The sequence below is a fragment of the Ochlerotatus camptorhynchus genome, unplaced genomic scaffold (assembly GCF_037179485.1).
Source record: "Ochlerotatus camptorhynchus isolate MF236.1 unplaced genomic scaffold, CSIRO-AGI_Acam_v1.1 ptg000097l, whole genome shotgun sequence".
Classification (NCBI taxonomy): domain Eukaryota; kingdom Metazoa; phylum Arthropoda; class Insecta; order Diptera; family Culicidae; genus Ochlerotatus; species Ochlerotatus camptorhynchus.
In genome coordinates, this window is record NW_027040587.1 from 417,872 (window position 1) to 434,314 (window position 16,443).

General features: G+C 41.8%; 1 protein-coding gene across 2 annotated transcripts in view; it reads left to right on the forward strand.

Moving 5' to 3' along the window:
- Window positions 1–279: 279 nt before the first annotated feature.
- The window catches only part of LOC135698879 (dynein beta chain, ciliary-like), a 42,519-nt gene continuing 26,355 nt past the window's right edge, over window positions 280–16,443 (forward strand). For both annotated transcript variants that reach the window (XM_065219023.1, XM_065219024.1), the window contains exons 1-8: window positions 280–599; window positions 9,204–9,374; window positions 9,695–9,783; window positions 9,876–10,212; window positions 10,268–10,533; window positions 10,600–11,298; window positions 11,357–11,651; window positions 11,712–13,919. In XM_065219023.1, coding sequence (XP_065075095.1) covers window positions 297–599; window positions 9,204–9,374; window positions 9,695–9,783; window positions 9,876–10,212; window positions 10,268–10,533; window positions 10,600–11,298; window positions 11,357–11,651; window positions 11,712–13,919 — 4,368 coding nt within the window. In that variant the 5' untranslated portion in view covers window positions 280–296. The remainder of the gene's footprint in view (window positions 600–9,203; window positions 9,375–9,694; window positions 9,784–9,875; window positions 10,213–10,267; window positions 10,534–10,599; window positions 11,299–11,356; window positions 11,652–11,711; window positions 13,920–16,443) is intronic.

A 16,443-nucleotide genomic window follows, 5' to 3' on the forward strand; every position in this document is an offset into this window, starting at 1 on the left:
CCCGGGGGTGTTCGGCTGGTAATGTATTAGTCTCATATATTGTATGATCGATTGCACGGTAGGGCAGCAAAAAGGGTGGGAGTGGGGAGGGGCTGCTTTCGTAGGGGAAATTAGTCTGTTCCCTTTTGCGGAAGTTTCCATCCAAGGTAGAGTTCATTCCATCGACGCAGTTGGCCGTGACTAGACGTGTGACGTTCGATTGGTTTCTCGCGAATCTGATTTGCATCTCTGTTTGAATTTGACAAGTGTTCGGTGCTGCTGATCGTTCGACGCAGATTTGGATTCCGACAAACAGCATGGCCGAAGAGAAGAAGAAGAAGGAAGAAAAGGAAGATCCTTGTGCGGCGTTCGTGGGGAGCTACGTGCTAAAGACGATGCGGTTGAAGGATGAGAAATGGCAGAAGCTAATGGGAAACGAAGAACTGAAAGTGATCGTCATGGAGTGGGTCAAGCGGGCCAACGTCCGGCGGCTCATCGTTACACTGAGCAATGCCGGGGCGTTGATCCCGACGCACTACTTCCCGACGGCCGGCAAAGGGAAGCGATGCTTTTTCATCAAGATCAAGGAAACGGTGCTGGACATCGATTGTATCCGGGAGGTAAGATTGAAATTGAGATTTAATTTTAAAATCGTTTGGTTGACACTGAACTAACCGTGCATTAGGACACGCTGTGTCCGAAGTGGCGGATTAATCAACTTTCATGTAGATCGGGGTTTTCTTCGCCAAAAATTAGTTTGGGGCCTTACATTCCTAAATCGGTTCATTTTAAAATATCATGTCGGGGAAAATTATTCAAATAAAATATCATTTCGGTCAAAATTATTCAATTTTATCTTAATTTTTTATACAAATAGTAGGTTATAGATCTGAAGAGCTAAAATCTTCCCATACGGAAGAATATTTTTAAAACAACCGCTTTAGGGATGTTAGGCACCCAAACTAACATTTGGTGCAGAAAAATCGGATCTACATGAAAGTTGAATAATCCACCACTTCGGACACGGCGTGTAGGGTTGAGCATTTTGTGGATGTTAAAAAAAGGGGAAAGTTTGATATCTATAAACGAAAACCATCCAATGGCAACGATTTGTTATTGAATGAAGTGCTGGTCTTTGTTTAGCTATTAAGACTGGGGAAGGGAACGATTTAGTTGTTATGATTTATTTCATTCACAAAACATATGAAGCACGTGGGTGTTGCCACGTGTATTTACGTAAATATTTACGATATGTTTTGATGCGATTAGTGAATGTGGCCTTGCCGAAGCATTTATGAAGTGACATTGATTTATTGCACATTATAAATGGAAGAGATACTATTGGTACTAATGGATATGAATATAAGACACCAATCATAAGGCAAACACATACAATGGATTTATACTACTACAGACATTGATGCGATCATCGAGTTAGGGAGGTAAATTTCGGAAATTTCCTTGGGAAAAGTGGAATAAGTAGCCAGGATTTCCATCGCGGCAGAGATCTAGTAAGAGAAAGTTAATCGTATTTTATTAATTGCAGCAATTTTGCGCAATTCAAGCATAACTTTTCAAAAAGACGTAAGTCACAAAAATAAACAAATCTATATTTTGCATCTAACCGAATACATGCTTTTCCTACGAGTTAATGAAAAACAAGGTTTGAAATTGAAATACATTATGGAAAATATATTTAATAAACGCCCAATGTGACGTTCTTTCATTGTTTTTAAAATGGTGTTGATACCCCCTTTTATTGTAAACATGACTTAACTGTTAAGATTTGATGATAACACAAAAACTGCAGATACGCTCACAGTGAAGCGTCGTATGTGAAAAAACAAAGCAACCACTATCAATCTGCAAATGCGTCAAGTTTGTATGTTTGTTTTTGTATTTCCGGGAGCAAGATGTGTATTATTTCAAAAGTATTCTAATGAAATTGCACTTTAATCTTGACTTTAATATTGAACTTCACATACCAATCTGACCAGCGCTTTCTGAATACGAAAAACACAAAACGTTTAACATCTGACAGCAGATAATGCAGTGACCCTCTCATCTCCGCTTTTAACATCGATTATTTCGCAACTCTGGGTAGTTATGTAAATTAATCAACCAACCGACAATTCCTCAATGCTTTTCGAGCTGCCGACGTATCTTCACTGCAAAACAAAAACCGGTGTATCTGATTTGACGTATGTGAAAACTCTTCTGTCAAATTGGCGTTGACGGCGACTCTGTAGCTCTTTACTCCTATGAGAAAATCCATAAGCAAACGTCAGACTGTGCGTGAAACATGGCGGACTTTGTACTATCCTTTCACTCCACCGAAAATTCTCATAAGAAACTGTCTATATTTGCTGAAAGAGAAATTTTTTCGACGGTGCCGTCAACGCCAATAGACGAATCATGCAGGGTGTATATAACAATCAAGGTGTGATACCGACGAATCAATCAGGGTGTATGTGAGTAGTACAAAAGTAAAAGGTGTATGATTTTGTTTTATCAGAAGTCTTGTCCGTGTTTGCAAAACTCGACATTTTTCTCAATTCTCTTAAACGCAATCCCTTTAGTTGACTAATAGCACAAACAGATTTAAAAAAATAGCATTAACTTTTAATTAGCATTTAATAATCTCATATATACATTGCTATCCAATGTTTCTAATTTCCTATCCAATGTTACATACGTCCTTTTGAAAAGTTATGCTTGAATTGTTCTAATTTATTCCCTAATGCAAGGTATCTAAGAACATCCTAGAAAGTTTCTAATATTCATGGAATATTTGCTGCACTTCAGAAATTTCTTAAAAATAAAAATGTGTCTTTGTAGAATTCAGTATTCATTAGAATAACTGCGGAGCATTAATATTACACAATTACTTTATTTCAAGCCCACACTGTCTTTTGCACCCATATACGTTCTCACTCCAAATCTAACTGCCCGTCTTCCCCATACCTCCTATGATCTATGATTTTCTTATAATCACCTGAGGTGTAGGACCATACAATCCCCATTAGCTTTATTATAGGGTCTAGTATAAGACAGGAGCGGACTCACTGGTTTTGAGCCAAACGAACAGTCAAAACCAGAGCAAATCGACACTGACACTGCCCTTCTTTTCTACATATTCTACACAAAATATACTTATTGCCCCGCCCCATTCATAGAAATCGGCGGGAAATCCTGTGAGGGGTGAGCTATGTTGTATGCAGAATGTGTAAAAAAGGAATGACTGCGAAAGTTAATCTAAATGCATATACCCGTTTTGCACTGCACTGCCCTCTGTGAACAATTAACGGAAAACAGATTATGACTAGTTTCCACCAACAAGAGCAGTGACATCTAATGGAAAATGAATACAGGAGCTTGACAAAATGATTGATAATTTATTGTTTTTAGTGATTTGTGCTTTTTTTTTCCTTTGTTTTTTTCCGTTGATCTTGTTTTCCGTGCTGAGCACCAATGCTACCGACGTGCCATTTTGAGGTTTTCAAAGCTCATTGTACTCCAAGATATACCAGTAGTTCATGCAAACTAAGGCAATCAAACCCAAAATTATAAGGATGAATTTAGCATAAGCATGATTGAGCGCACGTGGATGCAACTCCGTTATTGCCAGATCAGCTGCAATAACACAGAGAACCAATAGATGTTGATTGGGACTAGCAATCATCCGCAATATGTATATACTGGTGATCTAAAACCAGGCAATACCAGCGCCGCCCACGTCCGAATGCTGGTCAAGAAAGGAATGGGTAGGAATATGTTGACGGAATACTCGCTTTAATGAAAACCGAGAACACCTCTGCACTTCCACGATAAATCACTAGAATGTTAGATAAAAAGGTTGGGATTGCAGCAGGATTCGTTTTGGGAAACGATATGCTGAATTGATGTCCTAACAAATTAAACAGCGCGAAGGAGCGTGGCTTTGAACTCACGGTCTTCTGCTCAGTAAAAAAAATGGTCGCCACTAGGCCACCGAGCTCCTTATTTCACAAAACAATTACGATCAAGTTTCCGTTCAAGTTGTTGTTATCCCAGCGGCGACCACACCAACGACGACAGCAACTGCTCTTGAGAGGGATTTGATTTGGATTTACAATTCACACGTCGTTCCTAAAACTCAAATATTACATCATTTACGTACACACTTAGATTTTTTGCCGAGATGGGCACCATCGAGCAGCTCGGCATTTTATTTTGCTGGAAATTCAGCAAAAAATATGTTTGTTAGCTGAGATCTCGGCAAAATTCCCGTTTGTTAGCTGAATCTCGGAAAGTTTATCACTGAGATCCAGCAAAATAATATGCCGACCTGCTCGGTGGTGCCCATCTCGGCGAAAAAATCTAAGTGTGTACCCGGCCCTTCAACTGAATTTCTTTACGCTTTACACCATATTATGAAAGAAAGCCGATGTAAAGTATAACTTCATAATGTGAAGGAGTTTGGGACTGATCCCATGATTTTCGGCTCAGTAAGCAAAATCGGTCACCACAAGACCACCGGGCTCCTTATTTAACAAACAATAATTACCAAGTTCCTGTTCAACTTGCTGTTACTACGATAACAGCTACTCTTGGGAAGGATTTGTTATAGATTTCCAATCCACACATCTTTCCTACTCATTCCTCCAACCGAATTTCGATACGCTTTATCTCATATAAAAAAGCGACGCCGGTGGTGTAGTGGTAAGCGCAACCCGGGGGCAACATGACAAGTCCAGTACATTTCCACTGTACTCTGAAAATTTGGTGCTGGTGGTTCTGTCAAACTCACAAATTTCAGAAGTGTTATCTGAATAGGGCGAATGCAGATATGTAAATAAAGTAAATAAAATACTGAACATAAAAACAGATAGCCTCATCTGTTTCTTGAAACTTCAAGTTGGTGGGGAACAATGTTAATGAAACGGACGGATGTAACAAAAGACAATCACTGAAATTTATTCAGCCAGCGCCGGTGGTGTAGTGGTAAGCGTGACTGCTTTCTAACACCCCGATGGGTCTGGGTTTAATCCCAGCCGAGGTCGGTGGGATTTTTCTGAGGCATAAAAATCTCTGGTCACGTCTTCCTTCGGAAGGGAAGTAAAGCCGTTGGTCCCGGCCCATGTCCTACGCAGGTGTGGAAGCTGCCTTCCTGCACATTCGATTGCCGTCAATGGATGGCAATCGATGTCCGTCGGTGATTGGCACAAAGATTGCGGAACAGAGAACGACGTTAAATAAAGGAAAATAAATTTATTCGTTTTAGAAGCTCGTTTTGAATATCTTTTGTTGAGAGACGCTTATTTTTATCTATTTTATTTATTTCTTCATGTTTAAATGGATATACGAAATATTAGTGTTCACACAGCAAACCTGCTACTCACCGCGAATAAGAATCAATTTTGTATTTTTTTTATCACCTCTCAATAGCAAGATGGGGAAGTAAACGCTTTTTATTGATACGGCTTTTTATTGCAAGTCTTCATCGCACAAATATGCTCAGAAACATTATTCTCAAGACTGATAATATTCAAGAGCAAAATATAATAGAATTATCCAATGTGTTTTTATTTCCATTTGATTATATAAGAAAAACTTCCATCAATCTGTTTCAATTTGTTTGGATTTATTTCATTTCACCACGAAAATCATACATCGCTCTTTTTACATGGCATTCTTGCTTGTTGTTTGACATCCACACATGGTGAAACAAAAAGTTGCCTTCCCATAGAGAAATACCGTTGCGGCGGTGAAGGGCAGCCCCTTTGTTTACGTTGTGTGACGACATCTACTATTTGCAAGTGGATACGTGAAACTAAGATTATCTGTCACCTTGCCGGGGACTTGGGTAAGCGTGATTACCTCTCACCCCAAAAGGCCTCGGTTCAATCCCAGTCGGCGCCGCCAGGATGTTCTGAGGCATAACATCTCTGAACACGCCTTCCTTCGGAAGGGAAGTAAAGCCGTTGGTCCCCGGTTCATGAGTTGATGGGTCGATAGGTAGGGTCCAGGTGTGGGAGCTGCCTCCTTGGCGTCGGTAGCATTGGTGCTCAGCACGGAAAACAAGATCATCGACGGAAAACAAATCAAGGAAAAAAAATCTAATATTAAGAATAAATCTGATTCACACTGAAGGATTTTGAGATTGAACGCATAATTTTCAGCTCATTGAGCAAAATCGGTCACCACTAGGCCACCGAGCTCTTTATATCAGCGACGACCTCACAAAGTGGCTCCTCAACACCCTTCAAATCGCGATTTAGGCCTCAATTAAGGAGATAAACGCATTTGTATGGAAAACATAGCAAATTACACATCGAACTTACAAAAAAACTGTGGTAGGAAAAGCATACAAATTTGTATTTTTCTACGCTATTGAACACCATACAGTCACTGCAACTGCACTGAGTGACAAAATATTATGCACCCAGTCTAAAATTTTACAGTCCTTCCTGTAAATATCTAAGCCACGTCTCTTCCGATTGAAAAGTGCTACTCCCGTCATAACACTGTGCACTACTCGATTGTGCTGAACGCAAGTACCACGTGCACAGCTCGAAAAAGTAGTGTAAATTTCTGTTCAATACGATGCACATAAATGGAGCGTCACATATCATATACGTTTACATGATATGTCATGTAATGTTCTGACACATTTCATGCAAGGTAGCAAATATTGTATACAAAAGCCCATATTTGTAAACAACATTGTTTGCAAGTTGCTCGGTTGCGTGAAATGAAATACAAGTCTACGTGAATGAATGTTTACATGACAATTAAAATTCAGAATTTTTATCTGTGTGTGCAGTACAACTAAAGATGAATACTAAGATAAAACTGTCGGAAGAAAAACTTTCTATTTTAGTGTCTTATTTCACGGTCCCTTTCATTCAATGAGGACCCCCCGTATTCAAGGTAATTTTGTGGTTTTGCTGCCCCCTCGGAAGAGATGATATTTGCACTCATTTTTATCAAAACAATCACACCAAAATCAGAGGTGTCCAAGTTTTTAATTACTCGATTAACAACTAATCGATTATTTTTTGTTCGATGTGCTGCCATTTTTCCACCAATGAGAGTGCAGCACATGTTTGAAACGATCGGTGATGATCCTGTGGAGATGTTAATGCTTATATCGGCATGATCTAACCGATTATACATAGTTTACTTTTAGGTTCGTTAATCGATTAAACGATTATTCGAATGAAAATTGGACATCACTAGATGAATGTGAAACGTCATTTCAAATATAAGGCCGTTCATAAATAATGATACAATTTGAAAGGGACCGGGGCAAATCACAAATTACGTCTCTATGGTAACTGAAATAAACACGAGTGTTCACCGGTTGGTACAACTTCTCTCTCTCCTAGGTATGAAATCACTCTCTCTTTCTATTATCTCTTTCTCCTTCCAAATATATGGGACGCGCTCCAGTATTTGAGAGCAGCACCAGTGTTTTTGCACTATCTGAGTTTTTTGTCGATCCCTGGCTGAAAATAAACTTGAATAAGTTGTTGTTGTTGTTACTGGAAACTTCCGGAGTGATTTGAGATTTCGGCGTAATTGCATTTGTAAACAAACACATCAATCACCGATTTCTCACGAATAAAAGCTCAATCTCGAAAAGTTTTAACACTATGAGGTAGAGGAATGATTCCTCTATCATTTGGTATAGTTTGTTTGTGAGATTGAGCTTTTATTCAAGATAAATCAGCAATTGACGTGTTTGTTTACAAAAGCAATTACGCCCAAATCTCAAATCACTCCGGACTTCTGATAAACTTAAATAATTTAAATCAACAGATCCAATGGCAGTTTTGTAACATCAGTGTCACAAATGTTGTGCTGTTAATTCTAAAGCTGCACGATAATCGGATATGTATAACTATACTTACATATAATGATCACTATCTCCTGGCCAGAACCTTCATCACCAATCCCAATAACACACTCTGATTAGCCAAAGGCCAATCACAAAATCAAGAAATCAAGCACACTGATAACAAATGCATAAAAAACGTTCTTCAACTGGAACAAACTCACCAAATCCAACAATGATCGTGGTCCAATGGAACGGATTCAAACATTATGAATTTAAATTGCACTTGATTCAAATTGACCGAAAACGACCCGGAGTTCGTCTAACATATACAAAATGTATGCATTCTGCATATGACAGACGGGTTCGAATCATTCTCCCTTTGAATATTGGATCAACCATCAACGAAGAACTTAGCAATCTATCTATATTAAGTACGACTTTATAGCGGAAGTGTACCAGATGTGGCACTAGTAATCCCCTAATTGGCCATATGGCCTAAATCAGGTTCAAGATCACTTCTTCCAAATTTTTAACTCAAGCATACAATGAGCTTTAAAACTAGCTTCCTGTGGAAGAAATTTCGATTTTTATGCAAATTGCAAATATGCAGGTTTTAGGCCGTATGGAAAATTAGAGAAGCACTAGTGCTATAACTAGTACACTTCCCCTATACAACTATTGATCTATAATATAGGGCAATTTCTAGATAAACTAATAATGATTGAACATGATTTTTGTAAAGTTTATCAAACATCCACTACTGTTGGACTGTTTCCAGCAAACCGTGGAGACAGATATAATTTTTCTGTTTTTGCTCTAAGCACTAGCACCCCAATTGAAAGATCTATTCACATCACATTAATCATAACATATCTGTATCCATACTTTCTTTTCTGTAAGATTATGTACAGCGAAAAGAAAAAGTATGTTCCCGGTACGCTGCAGCATATGTTTTTCTTACAGCAAAAAAGCAACTACGGGAACAGACCTAACGTTCATTAACTGATTTAACGGGAAATATCGGAATAGTCTCTGAATTCACCGCGCGTGAGAGCACGTGCGATCCACAGGATCACAATCTTCGTTTATTAAATCAACACATCCATCATGGCAATAGCCATTATTCAAAGCGAATTCTCACTTCAATAATTTTCGCATCAGTTAAAGAAAATTACCTCCAGCAAAATAGCAATCAAAAGCTCATCAGGTCCGTGACGCAGTGACAGTGGCCAAAGGCCAAGAAAATCATCAATCTTGAGTAAGTGGCTAACCTTGAAACGTGCCACCCCTCTACTGCCAACGCGAAAAAAATGACCAACTCCAACATGTGAACAAATAATTTCATGTCCGGCATCAATTTATATTCACCACCTTCCTGGTCTTTGCTTCCTTCCATCCGCAGCAAATCATGTACGGTGACCTGTCAGCGAACCCGATCGATGACCTTGCCGTGATAGTGGACGAGATTTTCTACCCGATTATCAGCAACCCGCGGAATCAGGAAGGCTGGCCGGATGTAATCAAGAAGGACGTCGACAGCCACTTTCAGGACCTGAGGAACATCATTACGGAGGTATTGGGGGGGAATTCCGGGATTCGTTGGGTGGTCCGGGGAAAAGAAGAACACCCGCATAGTGTGGGAAAGCTCTATGCGGGTGCAAATTTTCCAACTATCATCGTTTGTGACGAACGCCAGCTCGATTCGTGAGAAACAGACATTAAACAATCTACTCGATTTTAGTGCCCGAGAAGATGCAGGGGGCTGCGACTCTGACATAGTCGTAAAAATAACACAGCAGCAACGGAACGGCCTCCACACGAACTATTTTCTGGCAGCTGTTCACATGCTAATTTCTCCCGATTGAAGCCACTAATAATTTTTATTGCTCGCAGGTGAAGGGTAACATCATTAATCAAACACTTTTGCCCATGCCCATTTCGATCGGAGAGGTGGAGAGCGTCGGGCAGCAGGTTGCCGAAGGGTAAGTGTTTCCGAGAGCGTTCTTTTCATGACCAAATTGGCATCGATTACTGTGAATGTAACATATTTTTCTTCCTTCGATTGTAATTTAAGCAACTTGGATGGCTGCTCACTGAAGATGAAGAACTCCCTGGAGGGCATCGTCATCAAGTGGGCATACCAGATCAATGACGTTCTCAAGGAGGACTCGTCCACTGTCTTCAAGGATGGCCATAATCCTTCACCGCTAGAGGAGATAACCTTCTGGGAGTCTCGACGGGACAATCTGAGGAACATCTACTCGCAACTGCTGGAACCCCGAGTGCGCCAGATCGGGGTCATCTTGGAAGGAATCGATTCCGTGTACTATTCGTCGTTTAAGAGTACCTTCCAGAGCGTGGTCCAGGCTGTGCACGAAGCTGACGACATTACGCTGTACTTGAAACCTTTGGTAAGATATTTTTTAAGGCATTTCCATTAATAATTGGAAGCTTTTGATCCGACAGAGGAAACACTTTGAGACCTTTGAGAGCACCGAGTTCACCGATTCCTTGGACCTGATTGCACCGATGTTGCACTGCGTCTGTCTGATGTGGGCCAATTCGTTCTACTACGGAAGCAATGCCCGGATGATGGTACTGTTCAAGATGATCAGCAACATGATGATCGCCGAGGCGTCCAAGTGTCTGGATCCAGGGTCGTTGTTCCAAGGGGAACCGGATGAGTGTCTGTTGAAGATCGGTAACGTCATTGATATTCTGGTTTGCTACAAGTATGTCAAAATAGTTCGGTGCACCTGTGGGTTATTTTGATTGACATGCTTCAATCTTTGCCTTAGGGAACATTTCCACGATTTCCGTTCTCGACTGGAGAACTTCCGTCAACCGAGCACCCAACCAAGCTACTGGACGTTCCGGCTTCAGACGATCTTCGATCGTTTGGATCTGTTCCTAACCCGTCTGGATCAGGTCAAGCAGATCTTTTTCACCGCAACGGAGTTCCGAAAATTGGAGAAGGTGGAAATAGGAGGGCTTCGTGGCAGGGCGATCAGCCGGAAGATTCAGGACGTCTTTGACGACTTCAACAAGCTGTATCTTCGCTGGGGAGTGATCCAGTACGACCCGCTGGATCCGGATCCAAGCGAAAGTAGTTTCGAACGGGATCGGACCAGGTACCAAGAGAGGGCTGATGTTCTGGAAAGGAAGTTGGCTGCGCAGTTTGTCCTGGCGTTCGATGAGTGTTTCAACGTTGACCAGCTGATAAAGTTGGTTACGATTGCTGGAACGCTGTTGAATAGGCCACTGATTTTGCCGGACATTCATCGGAAGATAGCCAACATAGTGCATCTCTACAACAACGACTTAAACATTGTGAAACGAATCTTTGATGACGGTTGCGAAGCGTACGAGAAACACGGACTGGAGGGAATTCCCATCGATACAGGGTTTCCACCGGTGTCCGGAGCGATACTTTGGGTTCATAAGCTGCGCGACCGCATCACGAAACCTATCAACGACCTAACTATGGTGGAGTTTCCGTAAGTACTGCGAACTTTAGTATAGTTTTCCGAGATTCATTTCCTCCAATGCCCACAGACTGTTTCAAGACGAAGACGCCGATATCGTGATGAACAACTACAAGGAGATGATGAAATTGTTGGAGACGTTCGAAGTCAAATTGTTCAAGGAATGGAGCTCGGGAGTCTCCAAAAAGATCACCACTCATATGAACAAGGCTCTGCTTATTCGGAAGGACAACCAGTTGCTGGAGATGAACTTCAACCACGTGCTGGTGATGATCCTGCTGGAGATTCGCTACATGAAACGGATGGGTCTGTTCGACATTCCGGAAAAAGCGGTTCAGTTTTCCGAACTCGAAGAAAACCTCTGGGTATAGTGTCAACGTGGATATTCTCGAATAAAGGAAATAAATTAAGTTTGATCATTACAGCAAGCCCGTATGAAGCTGATGCGAATTGTCGAATGGTACAACGAGATCTTGGAAAATTGCGTAGCATGCGAGAGGGAGCTGATCTATAAGGAAATTGCCGAGATCGACCAAATCGTTGAACAAGCCTGCTCGGGAAGCATTGATTGGGTGAATTACGATCCGGCCTTCATTGAAGACTTCTACGAAAAGCTGAAGAATCTCCATTCACGGGTTCTGAAGGCTCAGAACAACATTAAGAAAATTCTCGCCAGCATTAGAAGTTGGGGTCGGATGCCACTGTATCAGCGTAAAGATGGCAGCAAGGATCTATTGCTAGACATTGAAGATCGTCCCGGTAAAATACAGCGACGGCTCCAAGATTGCTTCGACACCAAAAAGGTCATCGACGTAGCGATGGAACAAAACTTCCGTTACTACTTTGACTTCTTCGTAGAATCCGAGGTCAAGATCTCCGAGATGTCAGTCAAAACGAAAGGAACGTACGAGTCAGTTGTGGTTCAGCAAGAACCGTCCCAAGAAAAAGTCGACGAAGAAGGCGAAGCTTCGCAGACCGATACGCTGGAGGAAATTTCTTCCTTAGAGCACTCCGAGCTGGATCGGACCACTTCCCAGTTGGCTCTATACCGGCCGTATCAGGAGTACATAGATTCGATAGTATCCAAGGAAATCATGGAATCAATTTACACCAGCGTGAAGTACATTAAGTTTGAGATGGAGAATCGCTTAAGCCATGATGCTCCGCTGTTTGAAATTAAATATCAGTTGATACCGCCGAAAACGTGCTTCGTACCTACGTTGGATGCTTTTGATCCGAATGGATTCCTGGCATTGGTTGAAGGTCTGATGACTGATATCTACTGCATGAGTACCATTCCTAGGGTAGCTCAACCGCCGGAGAGCGAGCGAACCGATGAAAATGGCGAAGTAACGGAGACTACCTATCTTGATCATTTGGAGAACCAACACGAAATCGAACAGATGAAGGATTCCATCATAAATCGTGTGATCCAAACGATTCGGGAGGGCGAAGAGTACACCCAACGGTTCGATGATTACAATTATCTCTGGTTGGATGATAAGCACAGCGTTTTGGAGCAGTTCCTCAAATACGGACGACCTCTGACAGCCGATGAAATGGAGATGCTGCTGTCGGCCGATACACCGCTCCGAGAAGTCGCTCCCACCCTGGATCAGTTCAAGACACAAATCGATAGCTATTACGACCTGTACGATAAAGTCTTCGCCACCATGAACATCTCCGTCAGCTTCGATGTCTGGCTGTCCATCGATCTTCGCCACTTCAAAACGGCACTGCTGTCCGAAATATGCAAGTGGTCCAACCTCTACAAAAAGAACCTAATTGACAAGGTCGTCGTCAGTCTGGCAGAGCTGCAAGAATTCGCCAACGAATGCGACGAGATATTCGTCCTCGAGGCCGCTGAAGAAGACTTCCCCACACTGTTGAAAATCCTATCTGCATTGAACAAGCTGAAAGAGCGGGAAAACATGTACGACAACATGTTCGAACCTCTGAAAGCGACCGTCGATCTCCTCAAGGGTTACAACGTAGAGTTTGACGAGATCGTCTACAAACAATTCGCCGAACTGCCGGAACGATGGTTACACATCAAGAAGACGGCTTCGAAAGTGCGCGAGAAGATTGCTCCGGCGCAGACCTACCAGGTTGATCTGATCAAGAAACGAATCACGCTGTTCGACATCCGCTCCAAGTTATACAGGGAGGGTTTCAAGAAGCTGGCCTTCTTCAAGGTTCCCTGCAAAAATGTGTACCAGATGTGCAATCAGGTCAACCTGGAGCTGAACATCATGGAGACGCAGATGAAGAATCTGTGCGACTCGGCAGCACTGTTCGAGCTCAATCCTCCGGATGATAACAAGCTCCGGCAGTGTCGGAAGGAGATCCGAATGGTCAAGCAGATCTGGGATTTTGTCTATGCGGTGGAGTCTTGCGTGGACGATTGGAAGAAGACACCGTGGAAGAAGATCGACGTCGAAGCGATGGAACTCGAGTGCAAGAACTACGGCAAACAGATCCGGCAGCTCGATAAGGAGATGCGCTCGTGGAACCCGTATCTGAACGTGGAGGCGGTGTTGAAGAATCTGCTCACGTCGCTGCGGGCCATCACGGAGCTGCAGAATCCGGCCATCCGGGAGCGGCACTGGATCGAGCTGATGCATGCCACCAAGGTGAGTTGCCGACTGAGCGTGAGGTGGAACGAATTAAACTTTCATTGGATGTTCATTCATTGGCGTAGCTGGACCCCCTCCAGAATTATCAAGGCCCAAACCCTCTTATAATTTAGGGTGTTTTTTATGTACAACGGTATGTCGTCACGCAGGTTCGAGGCTACTTTTTAACAACGACTTTTAAAATTGGACCACACTTTTTTAAGAAATTATATTATATCGATATTTAATCGATAGCCTAATAAGACGTATTCAGGCTCTGCAAATTAGTCAAGGGCTCAGTATTTTTGACGTAGAACTACGTCTGTGATTTCTATGTGGGGGTACTCTTTGTGAAAGCCAAAAATCGAACATGTAACAAAATTATGAAAGATTTTAAACGTTAGCAACTCACCTTCCCATTTACCAATTTCCATAATTTTATCACCAATCGATCAGAAATATTTCTACGCATCTGTTTAATTTAAGGCACTGCTGAAAATTGAACGAATGTGCAACTGTTGCTATGATAATTGAAATTATCATCGATTGCCTGCGAAACCGATTTTTCTAACACAGATTTCAAAGTTGATTTTCATCCGGTCTCACCAAACGGTGCTCATTCAATCACCACGTGGTGAGCAGTGGTGTTCTCCAGCACACAACGAAAGGCTGCCTGCAAGCAGAGAGCTGCAGCCTACATGAGCATCCATAGAAGTAGGAAGAAGCCGCACCGCTATTGATCGGAATCAGTAGCTCTTCGTGAGTCGCTGTGGGCCATCTATGTCATACTAAAGAGTATAAACAGAGAGAACCACCGACAAACCGACATGAAACTTAAACTTAACTCTTGATCGATAATCCATAACGGCCGATTGAAAAAAGGCAGTAATCCCATCTGTCAAAACCATAGAATTCTTTTATCTAGATAAAAATAATTTGTCCGCGATGGATTAGACACGAACTAACTCATACATTTTGTACACGTGCTCGTGGCTAGGATACATATTTTTCGCGAACACGGCGCCAGATGTCAGTTTTGTGATTTGATCAGAAATCCGGAGTGATTTTAAGTTTTTGGGCATAATTGCTTTTGTAAACAAACACGTCAATCGCCAATTTCTCGCGAAAAAAAGCTCAATCTCGTAAACATACTATACCCAATGATAGAGAAATCATTCCTCTATGTGATAGTGTTATTAGTTTCCGAGATTGCGCTTTTATTCACGATAAATCGGCGATTGACGTGTTTGTTTACAAATGCAGTTACGCTCAAATCTCAAATCACTCCGGAAATGTCATGGTAATCTGTAAGGTCATTCATGTCGGTTTGTTGGTGAGAGAACCCCGCTCAAATGCCTATTCCTACACAAACCACAAGCTCCTGCTGCAGTTAACGTTCCTTATTAGAGATTTGAATTGATTTTTCTCCTTTACTTAAATCTTGGGTTATTATTAGTTTGGTAGGTTCCAACTCTACACGTTGTAGTTTCATTTTTATTCCTGTGATCGTGACATTTTTACCTAGGCGATGAGTACTTAAAGGGTAACCCCCTTAAGGTTTTGATAAGTCTTTAGTGGGAATGACACTGACTGCACATTGTAGTTGAAATACTTATCTGTCATGGATACCAAAATTAATTAAGTGGAATTAAATGCAAGATAACCTTTTTATTTGCTATTATAAAACAAATAAAATTTATTATATATCAAGATCACGTAGTCCTACGTCACCATTGCGTACAACCCCATAGGGCTGTCCATTGTAGTTTTTTAACTTCAGGGAACTTCGTAAAACTTCAAGGATTTCTCAAGTTCAGGGAATATTGTAGGATACTTTGTAGAAATCCTGGGAACCTCATAGAACTTTTTAATAAGAAATAATCGTTTGGGGATCTTCGTATAAGTTAAGGGAACCTCATTATTGTTCGGAGACTTTTAATACTATTGCAGGGCAATTTTTTAAACCATAAATGGACTTGGAATAGTTCAGGGAATTACGCACAAGTTCAACAAATTTTGAACGTGGAACTTCGCGGAAAATCAACGACCAACAAAGATGGGCAGCAAACTTTGTAGAAGTTTTGTGAATTTTGTAGCATTTTGAGGAGCTGCGTAAAACTTTAAGTCAATAATTAGTGCAGGGAGTTTTGGAAAATTCAGGGAATTTTGTAGAACATCAATAAGTAAACTTTTTTGCAAAGATAATTTTGAATAGAATGATGGTTCACATCATACCTTACCTTACCAATCAGGCTAAGGCCTTGTTGTCCTCTGCTGTCCGAAGAAGTCGTCTCCACTCTACTCGATCCATGGCCACAGTTCGCCAGCCTCGTAGTCTGCGAAGGGTCCGCAGGTCATCTTCTACTTGGTCGATCCACCTTGCCCGCTGCGCGCCTCTTCTTCTTGTTCCTGTTGGGTCGCTTTCTAGAACCATTTTCACTGGGTCGTCGTGCGGCATTCTTACGACGTGCCCAGCCCACCGTAGTCGCCCAATTTTTGCAATGTGGACGATGGATGGTTCTCCCAGCAGCTGGTGCAATTC